Here is a 16,574-nt window from a genome sequence, read left to right on the forward strand (position 1 = left end):
TGTTTAAGTGTCTGTCTCCCCAGCTAGACACGAAGCTCTCTTGGGATACATACCCCCTAAACAGGTGAACGTCGAGTTCGGCCCCGCACCCCGCTGTTCCACTGGAACTACGTTTCCCAGACGGCCCAGCGTCCTGGGCATGCGCACTGGGACGCAAGGAAGCGACGCTGTTTCGCTCTGGCTGCCTCTTCGTTAAGCTGGGAGGCAGAGCCTGAGCCGTGCCCAGGCCCAGCGGGGGCTGCAGCCTGAGCCCGGCGGTGTCCTCCGCCTGCCCCCTCGCCCTCCTCAGCCTCGGTGAGAGGGGCGGACAGGCCACCTGCTCGTCGCCAGGGCTGGGGTCCCGGGGACGCGGGGGAGACCGAGCCGATCTGGGACCGGAAGGGGGCGGGCGTGGGCGTGAGGGAAGGTTGGGCCGGGCCGGAGAAGAGCCCCGGGGTGACGGGGGAGGGCGGAGGATTGTGGGGACCGGCCTTCGGGTAGATGTCCCGGAGGAGGGAGTTGGGGGAATTGGGAGACGCTGGGAGCTTAGCACCGGACCTGGTGGGAGGGTGAACGCCGGGGTGGAAGCCGAAGGGCTAGCAGGGGGAGGGGCGCAGACACAGAGTTTGGTCCGTCTGTGGGAGTGTACCCTTCCTCACAGGACTTGGAGGAGGCGGTGGTGATAATGCCACCGGCTGCCCTAGTTAGCGTTTGGGTTCTGCTGGGGTCTGCCTCCCGGTGGACGGCTCACTGGAGGCAGGGGCTGTACTTTAGGGGAGTTTGCCTCCTTAGTCTAACTCCTAACTCGCCTCATGTAGGGTCTGACTTCCAGGAAGTGCCTATTTCCTGGGACCCTGGGTCACTTTCTTGGGGAGGGCATAAGGTATATGCTGTGAAAAGGATTTAGGAGGCTTTTTTTCCCGCCTGAAACTACCCTTTCTCAGCCAGCTGCTGTCCCCCACATTGGTCCCTCTTCCCTAAGTGCCAATAGCAGTGGAAATAGTTTGTGCAGAGACGCTTGGACCCTTAAGAAACTCAAAATATTTCTGCATGCTATCCTAGCTCCTCTAGAGTTGTAGAAGGTGGTCTTTCAGGTAACCAAAATCAGGCTTTACTTAAACCATCAGTATGACTATAACTAGGCTTCTTGTTCATTTGCCATGTGACCTTGGCCAAATTTTTTCCCTCTCTGGTGTGTTGATTTCCTGGATACCTACACTGCAGACTAGCTTTCCAAGTCCTTTCAGGCCTTTCTGTGGAAGGTCTTAGTGTGTGTGTGTTTGTTTTGTGGGGTTGTTGTTGTTGTTGTCGTTGTTGTTTTTAGCCATCCCCTTGGTTATTGAGTGGGCAGAGGGAGACTACTGTACCTTCTGCTCTGCCCAGGCTGTTGGAAAATGAATCTGGTGGTTTCCAGTCCCCAGCCACAGCACACAGACCAGACATCTGTGTATTCGTTTTCACTAACTCCTGTTTCTCAATTTAAAACCTGATCATCTTCCTTGTTGGCAAAGGTGCCTTGGAATTTGTGTTGCTGAGTCAGCAAGCCTTTCAGATTTGCCCGGTTTTTGTTGTTTGCATTTTATATCAAGATGGGAACTCAAACAAGTCATTCCTCCTAAGGATCTGGTATCTCCATCAAGAAGGCACAGTCTGTGCCAGCTCTCCAGAGAGAAAAGGTGAGAGCCATGGGGACTTTGCATTGCTGCCTTCCCAATCTGGTTTTCAGTAGAGAAAGTGGGCACTGGGGAGGGTGGAATTTGAGGTCCCCAGGATGAAAGTGAGCCCTGGGCGTTGATTGTTGATTGCCAACTGTCTCAGATACATTCAGGTGGCTTCCTGCCAGCAGCTTCTCCTGTTTAACCAGTCTTAGGAGATGCTTTCCGTCTTCAGACGCGCTTTATGGGATGAAGGACACGAATCACGGTTTCTACATTTGAACTGGAGATTTTAGTTTCTTTTGTTACTTGAACCTTTACTGGGTGCCTCCTTTTTGTCAAGCCCCATGCCCAGTGCTGGGCGTACAGTGACCAGGCGCAAAAGTTCTGTCTTCCAGGAGCTCATTGTTTGGTGGAAAAGATAAAACAAACCATAGACAGTGACAAGGTGTTGTCACTGTGATACATGTTGAGGAGTGGATAATCACAGGGCGGGGCCCAGCCCACCCTTGCCCAGGAGGGAAGGTCCAGGCGCCTCCAGAAGATGATAGCTAAGGTTGTGAAGAAGGAGTAGGTCCCAGGAAGTAGGGGCGGAGCCTGGCAGAGGAGTCAGTATACGCAAAGTCGTGAAGAAACCTGGCATGTCGGGGTCACTGTAAGCAACTCAGTGTGGCTGAAGCGACAGCCTGTGGATGCGGGGCCGAGAAGCCTGGAAAGGTAGGCAGGGGGCTGAGCGGGGGCTTTTGTGGGTCATGCCAAGGCTCAGGGGAACAGAAGGATTTTAGTAGAATTCCAGGAAGCGCTTTTATTATTTTTTTTTGCCGTGCCGCGCGGCTTGTGGGATCTTAGTTCCCCGGACAGGGATCGAACCTGAGCCCCCTGCGTTGGAAGCTCAGAGTCTTAACCACTGGACCACCAGGGAAGTCTAGGATGGGCATTTTATGAGCCATGGCTAGAAATGAGCCAAATGAGCACCCTGGCTAGAAAGCGGGGAATGGATTAGATTATTCTCTTTGTGATTGTTTCTGTACACCACTGCCAGCTTCTGGTAGGGGGAGGTAGACAGGGGAGTTTGCCCTCTGGCTGCTCCGGGTCTTGTGAAAGAGAGAGAACTGTAGAGGACAGACAGAATGCCGTGCAAGTTGGTAAGAGGGGAGTTTTCTTTCAAGTGGGCACATCCCAGCATCCTGGAGGTGTTTAAGGACCCCTTTTTTTTTTTTTTTTTTTGCGGTTACATGGGCCTCTCACTGTTGTGGCCTCTCCCGTTGCGGAGCACAGGCTCCGGACGCGCAGGCTCAGCGGCCATGGCTCACGGGCCCAGCCGCTCCGCAGCATGTGGGATCTTCCCGGACCGGTGCACGAACCCGTGTGCCCTGCATCGGCAGGCGGACTCTCAACCACTGCGCCACCAGGGAAGCCCCTGGAGGTGTTTAAATGGGGCCTTGAAAGTGTGGGTCAGCTGAGGATGGGTGGCCAAGTGGGTGGGATTCTGGGTAAAGTCGAGGCACGGAGTTGGGGAAACTGGCGGTATATGGGGTAGCAGCTCGTCACTTACACTTTTTAGGAGGGATCGGGGAGGGGAAGGTGTAGATGGAAGAGGGTACTGAAGAGAGATGCTCTGGCAGCTACTGTTGATAGGAAGGGACCAGACTGTGATGGGCGTTCAGCATCAGCCCAGGGAACATGAACATTATTTCTAGAGCTCTAGGGGAGGTGTGGAAGAGAGAGGGTCAGAACTGTATCGGGAAGCTCAACCTCGCCCCTGTCTCTGGGGTGGACGAGGAGAGACAGGACTTGGAGAAGCCAGTCGGCAGAGAGTGCTTGTCAAGGTGAGAGGCAGAAAGGTCCCAGCCAGATGCTAGCAGTGGGGTCTGAGGAGGCGAGGAGAGGGCAAGCCAGGGCAGCCGCTGGGCTGGGGGAGAAGGCGGAGGAGGGCCAGCGCAGAGCCAGGGAATCCAGGAGGAGAGGGGCGTCAGCAAGGAAGGTGGGTTTGGCTTCAGACCTGCTGAAGGTCCCGAAGAGGCCGGCGGGAATGGGGCCACGGGCGAGGGAGGAGCATTCCTCATTCATCGCACACATGCTTAGGAAGTTGTGTGCCCGGACTTGTGCTTGGCACTTGGAGTACAGAGAATTAAACAGTCCCTTCTGTGTGTTTGTTTTAATTTTCACCTCAGGTAAACAGAGAACTAGATTAATGCACACTGATCACCATTCACGCCCGGCTTGCTTTCACTTGTTTCCGAAGTTATCTTTAATGTGTTGTAAGTTCCCGCATTTCAGCCATCCACAACAAAAGTCAGGATCTTGAAACAAAATACACATCCAATCATTTGATCTTTCCTCCCATTCCCATCCTGAGATAACCATTATCCCCTCACTTTCATCTTTATGTAGTTTTACGGTACCTGTGTGTTCCTAAGGCACTTAAAAAATATCGCTACAGTTTGTCCATATTATTGCATGAAATCTGGTTCATTTGTCTTGAATATTGGATAATATTCCATGGTGTGGACAAGTCACAGTTTATGCGTCTGATCTTCCATTGATGGGTACCTGCTCGTTTCCAGTTTTGCTGTCACGCATGGACTGCTCTGAACATTTCCGTACACGTTTTCTTTTGCACATATGCAAGAGGTTTTCTTGGGTATGAGCTGAGAGGTGGTATTTTGCTGGGTCGTAGGGTGAATAAATGTCCAACTTTCGTAGTTGTTACTAGACTTTTTCTGAAGTGATTGTACGAGTTTTCACTCCACCAGCAGCAGAATGTAGGCCTTCCACTTGCTCCACAGTCTTGCCAACACTTGGTATAGGCTGACTTTTTTAAATTTCTGCCGATGGAATGGGTATAAAATGGGAGCTTTGGGATCTTGATTTCTGTGTCCCTGAGCCCTGATGTCGAACATCTCTTCATAAGTTTATTGGCATGCGTGTTTCCTGTAAATTATATGTTCACTCTTTTGCAGTTTTTCTGTGGGGTTCCTGGTGCTTTAAAAAGAAAATTGACTTGTAAGAGTTCTTTATATATCCTTGATTTTAATCCTTCGTGCTTATTGTGAATATCTTTTTCCAGCTTTTAACTTTCTGCTTTCTTTGAGGCATGTTTTGTTGAACAACCATTCTTCATTTTAGCACAGTGAAATGTATCTCTTCATGTATAGTCAGCATTCTGTGCCTCGTTTGAAAAATCTTTTCCTGACCATAATCCTTGCCTTTTACGAGTCTGTGCCCTAGTGGAGGGGACAAGTAGATAATTGCACTCAGATGTCACATGGACATTGGTGGTTAGAAGAGGCCACTTCTCCGTGCAGGGCAGGGGTGGATGTAGGAAAGATTTCACTGGGCAGAGAATCTCAGGCTGGGAATTAAGAATTGAGTAAGTGGACAGGTGGGATGGGTACTCTTGGTGGGGGCTGAGGGGCATGAAACAGCCTGGCCGGTTCTGGGCTCTCACTGGAGTTGCTGATGGCTGGAGTTGCTGATGGCTGGAGCAGAGGGCTTAAGGGACTCAGGCTGGACATCTGAAGAAAGATCTGGATGCTCTGTGTGCATGGGATTATTGAAGCCATGGGAGCAGATGAGAGGGTCACAGGGGAAGGTGGAGAGAAGAGAGGTAGGCCAGGGCCCAGTTGCCTGATGCAAGGAAAGTTGTGGCTCTGGGAAGCAGGTTGGGCTTCCCTGGGGGTGGCCCTCACCACATGCTGCCTGCCGTGCTGTTGGATGCTGTATTTCACCCTCAGGTGTTGGGCAAAGACTGACATGTCTACAGAGGGCAGGCATGTCATAGGGGAGGCTGGCCAGAGGCATAAGCACTCTCCCACTTTTCAATAGAGAAACGGGTTCAAAGAAGTATTTCTCAACTATAGGTCAGTGGGACCACAGTGAGGTCAGCAAACCATGGCTCATGGGCCAAATCCAGGCCACAGCCTTTTTTTGTGGTACACGGCTGTGGCCTCTCCTGTTGCGGAGCGCGGGCTCTGGACGCACAGGCCCAGCGGCCATGGCTCACAGGCCCAGCCGCTCCGCGGCATGTGGCATCTTCCCGGACTGGGGCACGAACCTGCATCCCCTGCATCGGCAGGTGGACTCTCAACCACTGCACCACCAGGGAAGCCCCACAGCCTTTTTTTGTTAGTAAAGTTTTATTGGGACACAACCATGCCGGTTAGTTTATGTGTGGCCTTTGGCTGTTTTCACACTACAGTGGTGGAGTTGTGTAGTTGCAACAGACACCCAGTGTCCTACAAAGCCTAAAATATGTACCTTCCGGCCCTTTATAGGAAAAGTTTGCCGGCTCTGCCCTGGAGAGTTGTGGTAACTGTGGTAACCTTAAGAGTAGTACCAGCCACCACCGTGGTGCTGCTCATCGTTGCTGGCTGCATAGGGAATCTGGGTCAGGCCTGCAAATGTTGCCAGGTTTTCTGGTTTTCAAGAGAAGCTGGAAATCTGGATTTTTTTTTTTTAATGGTGGATATTCCAGTTTTTAAACTGGCTCAATTTGTAAAAACTAAAAACTGTGTAGTAGGTCAAGCAAGCAGACACATCTGGCAGGCTGATTTGTCCACATCAATTTATCCCTCTGCAAACTGATTTGGGTTTGCTTATACCTGTGGCTTCTCAGGCAAGTTGTTTATCTTTTGCCTCACTTTTCTCATCTGTAAAATGGAGATGATACCCTTTGCTCAGGAATGTGAGGACTAAATGAGAACACGTAAGATACTTAGCACGGTGCCTGGTACCTAGTAAGCTCTTGGTTGGTGGCCACTGGTGTGATTATGGCCACTGTGCCTGCCACTGCTTCCGCTGCTCCCCCATTCTGGCCCCAGGGTAGGCTCTGACGACCTGTGGGTGGTCAGGTTGCTCCGGGCAAAGAAGGAGCAGCAGGCTGTTGGTGCTGGTGGAGGAGGTTGCCCACTGGGGAACTGTTGGTCGCTGGGGCCTGCCCCCTGGCCACTGTGTGGCTTTCTGAACCCCATTTGGAACGTTCTGCTCTGACCTGCCCCTGGAGGGCCCTAGTCAGGCACCAGCCAGGAGAGGAGTTATTTCCTTTCTAGCAGCCACACGTGCAAGGGACAAATCATGTGTAGTTCCTTCCATCTCTCAGAAGCCTAGTCAGGCCTGGGAGGCACCGGCTTAAGCCATCTATTTTCTAGACAAAAGCCCTGCCTTGCAGCACTCCCCCTGTTGTAATAGTTTGGGCACCTGGATGGTGTGTTTTTTGCACTTCCTTGGAACTCAGGGGTGGGACATGGTGTCTCTTGGCAAGGAGGTGCCGTGGTACTTTGACAGGCCTGTTAGTGAAACTCCACTGGGACGGGAGCAGCCGTCTGAAGTAATGATGGTAAGTAACAGTGGTGGGGTTTGTTTCATATTTACCATCTTTTGAAAGTGGTGGGCATTGTAGCGATTTGTTTCTGAAAACAAAAGTAATAGTTTCCCACTTTAGAAAATGTGAAAAGTTCAGATATATAAGGAAGTTGAACAAAAGGTCTCTAATAGTTTCTGCACTCAAAGGCAGTCCTTAGCATTTTGGTACGTTTCTACTGAGTTTTCTCTCTGCTTCTCTTTTACCGAGTTAAAATAGTGCTGTGGGGAATATCTTTATGTTGAAGTTTTTCTCTCATCTCCTTTGATAGATTTTTTAACGATTGTGTCAAAGCAAGTGAATATTTTTAAACCTCTTGATACGTATTACCAAACTGTTTTCTGGAAAGGGTTTATCCGTCCCAGAAGTATGACATCTCAGGGTACTCTCGCCAGCACTGAGTACTGAAATTATTTTTACTGCTTTGACAGGCAAAAATATAATAGGCCATTGTTTTAAATTTGTATTAAAAACAGCATGTCTAGCAAAGTAGAACATTTCTTTGGTGTGTTTGTGTGCAGTATTCGACTTTCCCATCTCCGTGGGAAGGCTTTCTGACAGTGCCTGGGTGGCCGGCTACCCTGTAACAAGTCCTTGAAGGTCATGCTCTGCTTACAGGTCATGTGCACCGTGTCAGCTGGTGGGGTGTGGAGTTGCCGGCCCATGCTTCTTGGAAAGCACCCGAAAGTGACGCAGCATGGAAATAGGGTTTGAAGTCCACCCGGTCTCACTGGTCTCCAATCCGTGCCCCTCAGAACGCCTCTGTCCCGCACAACAGCTTCCTGGACCTCTCAGGAATTAGGAATGGAGGGCAGCCCTTGTGTCAGTAAGAGCACCCCACTCTTCTGCGTTTTACATATCGATGGGCAGCGTACGGTCACATTTGGAAAAGGGTTCTGCTGCTTATAAGAGGCTGGAAAACCCATCCAACCACCTGAGCAGTGGAGCCCAGGAAAGGGGAGGTGACTGTCCCAAGGTCACCGAGCATGGAGCCAAGGGTGAACTGCCCAGCTCAGGCCTGGGCCAGGCCACTCTGTATTTTGGTGGGCTTTGCGGGGAGGAAACGGGTCCTCACATGTTGGCAAATTGACAGTCGCCTAGTCTGGGCACCAGTTTAAAAACCACGCTCGGGGCCTTCTTCCTGGAGGCCGCAACTGTAAGGGGATCCATTTGTGTGGTTTCCCCTACCCGGAGGCCCACAGTCAGGCAGGATGAGTTTCACTCAGATTCCTGCATCAGCTCAGGTCTTGTTCTAAAGCTTTTGTAAATCCCCTGGGAATAGAAAGACTCCTGGACACATGCAACTTTTCTCCTTTGTGTGAAACCCCTCTCTGGTAGGACAGTAGCGTCCCTCTGTGCCTCGGAGCCGTGGGGCTGTGCACAGGCGTTTGTGGCTAAATCTGACAAGAGAATGCAAGAGAAGGCAGGATGGTTTTTCTCGTGGTCAAAGTTGTTGATACATTTTTTTTAAAATTTTTATTTATTTATTTATTTTGGCTGTGTTGGGTCTTCATTGCTGCGCACGGGCTTTTTCTCTAGTTGTGGTGAGCGGGGGCTACTCTTCGTTGTGGTGCGCAGGCTTCTCATTGTGGTAGCTTCTCGTTGCGGAGCACGGGCTCTAGGCGTGAGGGCTTCAGTAGTTGTGGCACGCAGGCTCAGTAGTGAATCGCGGGCTCTAGAGCGCAGGCTCAGTAGTCGTGGCGCACAGGCTTAGTTGCTCTGCGGCATGTGGGATCTTCCCGGGCCAGGGCTCGAACCCGTGTTCCCTGCATTGGCAGGCGGATTCTTAACCACTGCGCCACCAGGGAAGCCCTTGATACAGTTTTTTAAAAATAACTTCGGTTTGATCATAATAAGTAATATGATCATTGTAGAACATTTGCCAGTACAGAAAGAGGTAAAGAATAAATATCCCATAACTCCATCACTCGTAGTAAAATGTCAGAGTTGTTCCTTCCCACCTTTTAAAAATTAGCTTATATTAGAACCTGGTGTCACAGACTGGCCGTGTGACCTTGAGTAAATTCTTAATTGCTTTTGGCCTCGGTTCTCACGTCTGTAAAATGGGGATAATCTTTACCTTCAAGGGCAGTTGAGGGTTGAGAGAGCTGGATGGCAAGAGCACCGGACAGAGTGCGTGCCACATAGTAGGTGCTCAGTAAATGGCACACCCGCCCGCTTGAGAGCATATAGTGTATATGGTTACATATCCGGTATTTTTAACTTGTCAACAGCATTATCCTAGGTCTGAAAGCCTTTTAAAAACATTTTTTCAAGACTCGTATTCCATCATTGGGGTGTACCATAATTTATTTAAGAATTCCCTTATTCCATTATCATGAAGTGTTTAGGTTGCCCCCAGACTAAGGCTGGTTTCCCATGGCCAATTAGAATAATAACAATTATCATAATTAAGAACACCCTAAATAGCCCCATCATAAGGAGCCGAAACAAATTAGGTTTTTGAACTGCAGCTTGGGGATGGCTGAGGCTGTAACAGAGAATGGGTGCATTGGCACGGCCACTGCGTGCGCATGGTTGCTGCGTTCCAGGGGAACATCAGTGGGTGTTCTGGGCATTGCGCCAAGTGTGCCCCAGGCACCTGGAGCAGAAGGTGCCCCTCTCTTTCGGCGTGTGTGTTTTAGACCCTCTGGGATATTAGGCATTTGATGAGCTGCAGCCCCAGCTTTGGGTCAGCCCCAGCTCTGCCCTCAGGGAGTTCCTGTTCTGGGGGGTGGTGAGAGGGGGGACAGATACTGAAACCAATAAATGCAGTATGTTTGGATAAATGGAGAATGCAGTGAGGACGCACAGGAGGATGGGGTCAGCACTTTCTGTTAAAGGTGTGGCTCAGAGCGGGGTGCTGTGGCTGAGTCTCGAAGGATGGGCTTGTTTGCTGGGGGCTTAGGTGCAGAGAGGATGGAAGTCTGGACATGGGCACCAGCAGGATCAATGTCTGGGAGGTGGGAAATGGCTCCAAATGTTCTGGCACTTGCTAGAATTTGATGCATGTGGACCAAAGGTGGAGGCCTTGGTATTAGTGGGGACAGTGGCCGGTCGTGGAGGGACCGTGTGCTGTGTCTTTCTCATCTCTGGGTCTCTAGTACCCTGACAGAGCCTGGACCGTCGTGTGCCTGCGGTCTGTAGGCCGAACACATTCATGAAGAGCTTAGCTGAAGTTCTCGAGTGTAGTTCTCAGGCTGTTTGGCAGAGTTATCCGAGTTGGTTCATCTGGGGGTGTGTGGACATGCTGGAACATACCACGTGCGCTGGTACATGGGAGGCCCTTGCTGCCCAAGAGATGAGTGACACCTGCCAGGAGGTGCCAGGGGGAAAGTCTGGGCTCAGGAGTAATTGGCCCTGAAACCAGTCCTGTGATTTGTACCTGGATGTGGGTCCAGAGACCTCTAGTTGCAGGCGCTGAGCTAATAAGCTCACCAGCCATCTCGAGGGCATCCCGGGTCTAATCCTCCATGGGGGATGTGTGCTTCTGTTGGAGTGGTTGGCCCTGGCCCCCCTATGTGTGCTCAGAGTTATTGCAGGCCTGACTCATCGCCTGAGTTCTCAGGCCGGGTAGCTCAGTGCCGCCCTGGGCCGCCACTCCTCACCTAGACTTGAGGGGTGGGAGGTGCTGGGTTGGAGGGGAGCAGGGAAAGGGAGGGAGGCCAAGATTGGCTGATATCGGCTGTGTGCCTGGAGCTGTTCTGGGTGCTTTATACACACCTATCCATCTGAATCCTCTAGAAAAGCACTTAGAATAGAGGTTGATATGTCCACTTCCAAGCGAAATCGGGCTTGGAGGGCTTAGGTACCTTCACCAGGTGACACAGTGAGTAGAGTGCAGTGAGTATGCGGCATGTGGACGCCACAGCCCGTGCCTCTTCCCTGTCACCTGCTGCTCCAGCTCTGCCTTCCTTGTGGGGCAGGTGGTCTCGGCCTTCTCACTGAAACCCTGCTGGAGTGCAGTCTCAGGGACAGCAGCGAAAGTCCAGGCAGGGTCCCAGCCTCATTAGTGGCCATGTAAGTGAGTCACCAAAACCACCGGGGCCTCGGTTTTCTCGTCTGCAAAACAGGGACAAAATTCAGTGTCTGTACTTAAGGGGATTGTGTGGGAATCAGAGCAGATGATGTGACTGGGAACCCTGTTGGCACCAGGGCCCTATGTGGACGTAACAGCTGAGGGTGCTCACAGCTTGAGATGCAGGCTCCTCTCTCCCTTCCTCCCCTCCCCCCACCGCTTTCCCTTTTCTCCCTCCCCCCTGTCTAAGTAAGTGGGGTGCAGAGAGGCTGAGAGGCTAGAGAGGGCTTAAGCATCCATAGGATTTTAATGTTTATCTAGGGCGGAGCCCAAGGTAGAGCTCATGCTGAGCTTTCCTCGCTAAGAAAATGAGCATTAGAGCCAGTTGATCTGGGTTTGCACTCTGTGCTACCACTTACCAGTGTATGTGTGACCTTCAATAAGACCTTGACTTCTTTGTTTTCCTGTCCATAAAGTGGGAGAAATACCGCCTTGTCAGTCTGTTTGGCCCCTTTCCTCTCTCACCCTAGGAGCTTCCACAGACCCCCTTTCTTCTTCAAACAGCTGCAGGCACATAGAATCTTCATCTGCCTCCATTCAGTCGTGCTTTGAGCTAATCCATGTATAACACGTGCTACATGACACGGCCTGTGCTGGGGCTGGCGAGGTGGCTGTGGACAAGGCCAACTCGCTGGGTGTCTGCCTTCTGAGGGGGCAGAAAGACAGGGACCGCCATATGTGTATGTGGGTGTTAGAATTCTGGTCGGGGCCGTGGAGGAGACGTTCATGTGACGGATGGCCTGGGAAAACCCTGAGTGATGCAACTGGGCGGGAGTGACTGGGAGAAGAATGTCTTGGGAGATGGGTGTAAAGTCTTTGGACCTGACCGCTGGTCAGCAAGGTCCAGGCCCAGAGAGTGGGGTGCAGAGAGGCCAGAGAGGGAGGGCTTCAGCACCCATAGGATTTTAATGTCTATCAAGGGTCTGCCCTCTGTGGTTAATGGTGCAGGAAACCAGGGCAGCCTGGAGACCTGGACAGAGCTAGGACCCACCCATGCTTAGAGTCGCAGCTCTGGCTGTCCTTGAGCCCCTGGTCCTTTCTGAGAGATAGGTTTTTTTTCATCTGTAACATAGCAGGTGTTAATATGTGTCTCACAAACAAACCTGCTTTGGAAACCTGTGTGGTGTCCTCACAAAGGTATAAGGGGTCATGATGGCCTCAGTCCACAAAGGATTGGGGTGACTCATGAAAATACATATAGTATAAGAGGATACACTTAGTAGTTGGGCCAGAGAGAAATTATTGGTAAAAGAACAGAAGCAGGGCTGATGATTAGCACCCAGAATTCACCCACTGTGTCTTCCTGGACATTTGCAGAGGTAAGGAGGCTGCTTGATTGACTCCGAATTCTTCCTGGCTGCCTGAGCAAAGAGACAAGATTAGGTACTTGGTTCACGATGCCCTTAAGGTATTAGGGAAAAAAGTGACTGCGGAAAAGCACAATTTTTTTCCCTCCCGCACTGAGACTGACTCTGGCAGGGCCACCGTGTGCGTCGATAACTGCGTGTCTGTCTTGTTTCAGGTCTCCTGGAAGCGCTGGGCAATGAACCTGAGACTGCAGCCCAGTGTGGTCTGAAGCCGTTGGGGAGAACAGAGGGAGTCCTGGGGAAGATGGCCATGGCCCCAAGCCCTTCCCTGGCTCAGGTGTACACCAGCCCGGTGGCAGTGGCCGTGTGGGAATGGCAGGATGGGCTGGGCACCTGGCACCCCTACAGTGCCACTGTTTGCAACTACATCGAGCAGCAGTTTGTCCAGCAGAAGGGCCAGCGCTTCGGGCTGGGGAGCCTGGCCCACAGCATCCCCTTAGGCCAGGCTGACCCCTCACTGGCTCCTTATATCATCGACCTCCCCAGCTGGACGCAGTTCCGCCAGGACACTGGTAAGGCACTTCCTGCCTCGAGTATGTGTCCAAGTGCCTGTTTCGGGCTGGGCGTCGTGCTAGGTGTTGGGGGTCACAGAATTGACTCTCAATGTTATCCTGCCCCTGAAATGCACACAGTCAGAAGGCGGGTGCTGGGAGTGATAGCAGTGTGAGATGTTCCTTAGTGGTACGGGGTGCCTTGGGAACACAGTGCACAGGCCGTTCCAGCCCCTTTCCCCCTTGTCTCCCAAATCAGAAATGCCTGCTTCTGCCCACAGAGATTCGAGGGTCTCGCTGGCAGCAGGCAGGCAAGCAGGCCGGCCGGCATGGGGGTGGCACATCATGCTAGTTCAGAGGGCCCGGTGATGGGTTCCAGCTCCTGTATGACAGCTGTGTCACATGGGCAAGTTACCTCACTCTCCTGTGCACTCATGTTTCTTTCGTGTGTGTGTGTGTGTGTGTGTCTTTTGCTCAGCATTACTGAGAATGGGGCCGCCAACTTCTTCCCAGAGCTGTGCACTATCCCTGTAAATCAGTGGTTTTCAGCTGGGGGCAGTGTTTGGAGACATTTTTGATGGTCAGGACTGTGGGGTGGGGCACTACCAGCATCTAGTGGGTAGAGGCCAGGGATGCTGCTAAACATCCTACAATGTACAGAATAGCCCCACAACAAAGAATTATTAGCCCAGAATGTCACTAGTGCCGAGCCTGAAGACTCCTGCTCTAATCCCTGTAGCAGCCTCCTCGAGGGTGTGAGGACTCAGGCTTCCAGGCAGTGGATGCAGATAAAAGTCCCTGCCTTCATGATGTTTGCAGTCACTGAGAAAGGCAGCGCACACAAGATAAATGATTCGTGAACTGTGTATGAGTTAGGTAGCAACGAATGTTTATCAGGGAATGGATGTGTAAAGCGCAGGGAGAGGTCGTTTTGAAGTTTGAGCTTGGGTGGCCTGGTCACCAGGAAGGGCTGGGGACAGATAAGGAGGGAGGGGCAGGTCGTTCAGGGCTTTTCCATCCCTTGGGGGACTTCGACTTTTCTTCTGAAAGGAGGAACCCTGGGAAGATTTGGGCAGAGGAGTGACGTAATCTGATTTGGGGGTTAAGAGTATCCCACTGGCTGCTGAGGTCGGGAGACCAGGTAGAAGGTAGTCGCAGTGATCACCTTTTGACAAGTACTGTTGAAGCATGGCCCAAATTGACTTTTTTCTTTCTCTCCTGAATCGTCAGGTTTGGTTTATTAATATAAGCTAACCACAGGTGTTTCCTAATAGCTGCTACCTGGGAAGTCCAAAGGAATCTAAGTACATCCATGTAAGAGAACTGTGTAACAGTTAATAAAGAGTTTTACAAAGTTTTAGAGACATAATAAATACTTATGGCATAATACATGAAAACAGGAAAATTTTTCAGAATGATTGTCAGCTACACCTAAACATACATGCCTAGGAGACTAGACGGGAAGGAATATGTTACAATATACAATCTACGTCGTGTGCTTTCCTCTTGGTGGTTGGATTATGGATGATTTAATTTTCTTCAGACATTTTGTTTTCAGTTTTTTAAGTCAGGCTACATAGGTTTCATCCTTAGGACTATTTTGAGCCACAGCTGGTCTTTGACCTAAGCATCCAGCATCCCTCACTCCTGCTGAGAAGCGCCGGTCCCTCTCTGCCACTTGATCCCTTTGATCCATGGTTTCTTTGCATAGAGAGAGCTCTCTACCCTTCACCCCAAATTTGGAGAGAATAGTCAATGCCAGCCTTTAGGTCAGACAGCAGCATGACCATATATACACCGTGATCGTGTTGTTTTATTTTGGTTGTAGGAAAAAAAGAATTTTTAAACTCCCTTTTTTTTGGGAGGTGGTGAGTGGCTAGCAGATGAACTTTATATGTGCAATGCTCCTTTTAAAACAGGCACCATGCGGGCTGTGAGGAGGCACCTGTTTCCCCAGCACTCGGCCCCGGGCCGGGGCATCGTCTGGGAGTGGCTGAGTGACGACGGCTCCTGGACGGCATATGAAGCCAGCGTCTGCGACTACCTGGAGCAGCAGGTGGCCAGGGGCGCCCAGCTCGTGGACTTGGCTGCCCTGGGGTACAACTACACCGTCAACTGTGCCACCAACACGCAGACCAACAAGACTTCCAGCTTCTGCCGGAGTGTGCGGCGCCAGGCAGGGCCCCCGTACCCAGCGACCACTGTCATTGCCCCACCAGGCCACACGGGAGTGGCCTGCTCTTGCCATCAGTGCCTCGGCGGCGGCGCAGCTGGCCCCGTGTCAGGCCGCTACCGCCACTCCATGACCAACCTTCCCGCCTACGCAGCCCCCCAGCCACCCCACAGGACCGCCGTTGTTTTGGGGGCCCACCAGGCCTTTTCTCCGTACAACAAGCCCTCACTCTCTGGGGCCAGGTCTGCGCCCAGGCTGAGCACCGCCAACCTCTGGGCTGGGGCGCTGCCCTCCCTGGGGAACCAGCCCCTCTACCGCTCCAGCCTCTCCCACCTGGGACCTCAGCACCAGCCCCCAGGACTGTCCGCTGCCAGCGCAGCCAGGTATCTGTGTTATGCGGATGGTCGTTTTGTCCACCCGCATGCCTTGTTAGCGGGCTTGGGTTTCTGCTCTTCTTTAGCTGGGAAGACTCCCCCCAAATGCCTGCAGACTCGGCACCTGCCTCGGCTGTCCCTGCTACGTCATCCCCTTTGCACGTGCTCCAGCTCTGCACGTGTCGCGTGGTGCTGAGGTGCCACGCTGTCCACAGCCTTGTGTCCCGGGGAGCCTACCTGACTTCTGGCACTTGAGTGCTGGTAGTTGCCCCATGGGTTAAAACCAGTGATCCTTTCATTGACCCAGGAGAATTGGGCTCTCTGAGCAGTTAAAGATTTTTTTGGCTGTGCTGTGTGCCACGTAGCTGGGGCCGGGTACCTGAGGACATTTCTCTGACTCCGTCTATGTGCCCGGCCCTGAAGTCACAGACGTGGAAGGCTCAGCCTCTCCCTGAGCCCACGGTCTCATCCAGGGAAGGCTGTGAGCCCAGCTTTGGTGCTTAAAAGTTGGTTGAGGAGAGAGCAAAGTGCTGAGCGTGTTGGGGGTGGCAGCAAGTAACATAGGGCAGCTGCTGTGCTGGTACAGTCCATGTCTCATAGGGCACCCTGAGATGATGAAATGGGCCTCGTCCAGACCAGGTGGCACTTTAAAGTGGGGAAACCCCTGAGTGGCCAGTGGTGGGTGCATCTGGGATGCTCAGCGACCTGTCACTGATCAGGGGCCTTACCATCGATTATTATTGAGGGTCTGGGGCCTGGAGAACATTTTGAGAACTCAGAGTGTTCGCCGGGATGGGGGCTGATTTCTGAGAGAGGGTGACCTGGGCGGGTGGTGACTGGATGTGTAGGCCTGTGGCCGCCCTGTTTCCCAGGGAGTCAGCCTCTTGGTGCCACATCACTCACCCAAGCCCGCCCACCAGCCCACCTGACCACAGGGAGGGCTGAAGCGTCCCAGTGTGGCCGAGACCTCCTTGGCAGCTTCTCAGGCCTCTAGTATTTCTTCTAGTTAGGTTTCAGAGGACCCTTCCAGCTTCGATAAGACAGTGACAGCTGTCACTCACCAAGCACATGTTATAGCCAGGCCCTGTTCAGCAG

The 16,574-nt window shown here is 52.1% G+C and overlaps 1 protein-coding gene and 1 non-coding gene across 5 annotated transcripts in view; one reads left to right on the plus strand and one right to left on the minus strand.

Moving 5' to 3' along the window:
* Window positions 1-118: 118 nt before the first annotated feature.
* DTX2 (deltex E3 ubiquitin ligase 2) overlaps window positions 119-16,574 on the plus strand; it is a 33,898-nt gene continuing 17,442 nt past the window's right edge. The window contains exons 1-4 of one of the 4 annotated variants that reach the window (XM_007468806.1): window positions 119-294; window positions 1,491-1,655; window positions 12,597-12,953; window positions 14,852-15,488. In XM_007468806.1, coding sequence (XP_007468868.1) covers window positions 12,686-12,953; window positions 14,852-15,488 — 905 coding nt within the window. In that variant the 5' untranslated portion in view covers window positions 119-294; window positions 1,491-1,655; window positions 12,597-12,685. Of the gene's footprint in view, window positions 295-1,490; window positions 1,656-12,596; window positions 12,954-14,851; window positions 15,489-16,574 lie in introns of those variants that run through there. The other 3 variants (XM_007468805.1, XM_007468808.1, XM_007468807.1) reach the window with 3 other exon arrangements.
* TRNAG-UCC (transfer RNA glycine (anticodon UCC)) lies at window positions 2,484-2,556 on the minus strand. The gene has a single exon. It is a non-coding gene; the product is annotated as a tRNA-Gly (tRNA).

The sequence above is a fragment of the Lipotes vexillifer genome, unplaced genomic scaffold (assembly GCF_000442215.2).
Source record: "Lipotes vexillifer unplaced genomic scaffold, Lipotes_vexillifer_v1.1 scaffold12, whole genome shotgun sequence".
NCBI lineage: Eukaryota > Metazoa > Chordata > Mammalia > Artiodactyla > Lipotidae > Lipotes > Lipotes vexillifer.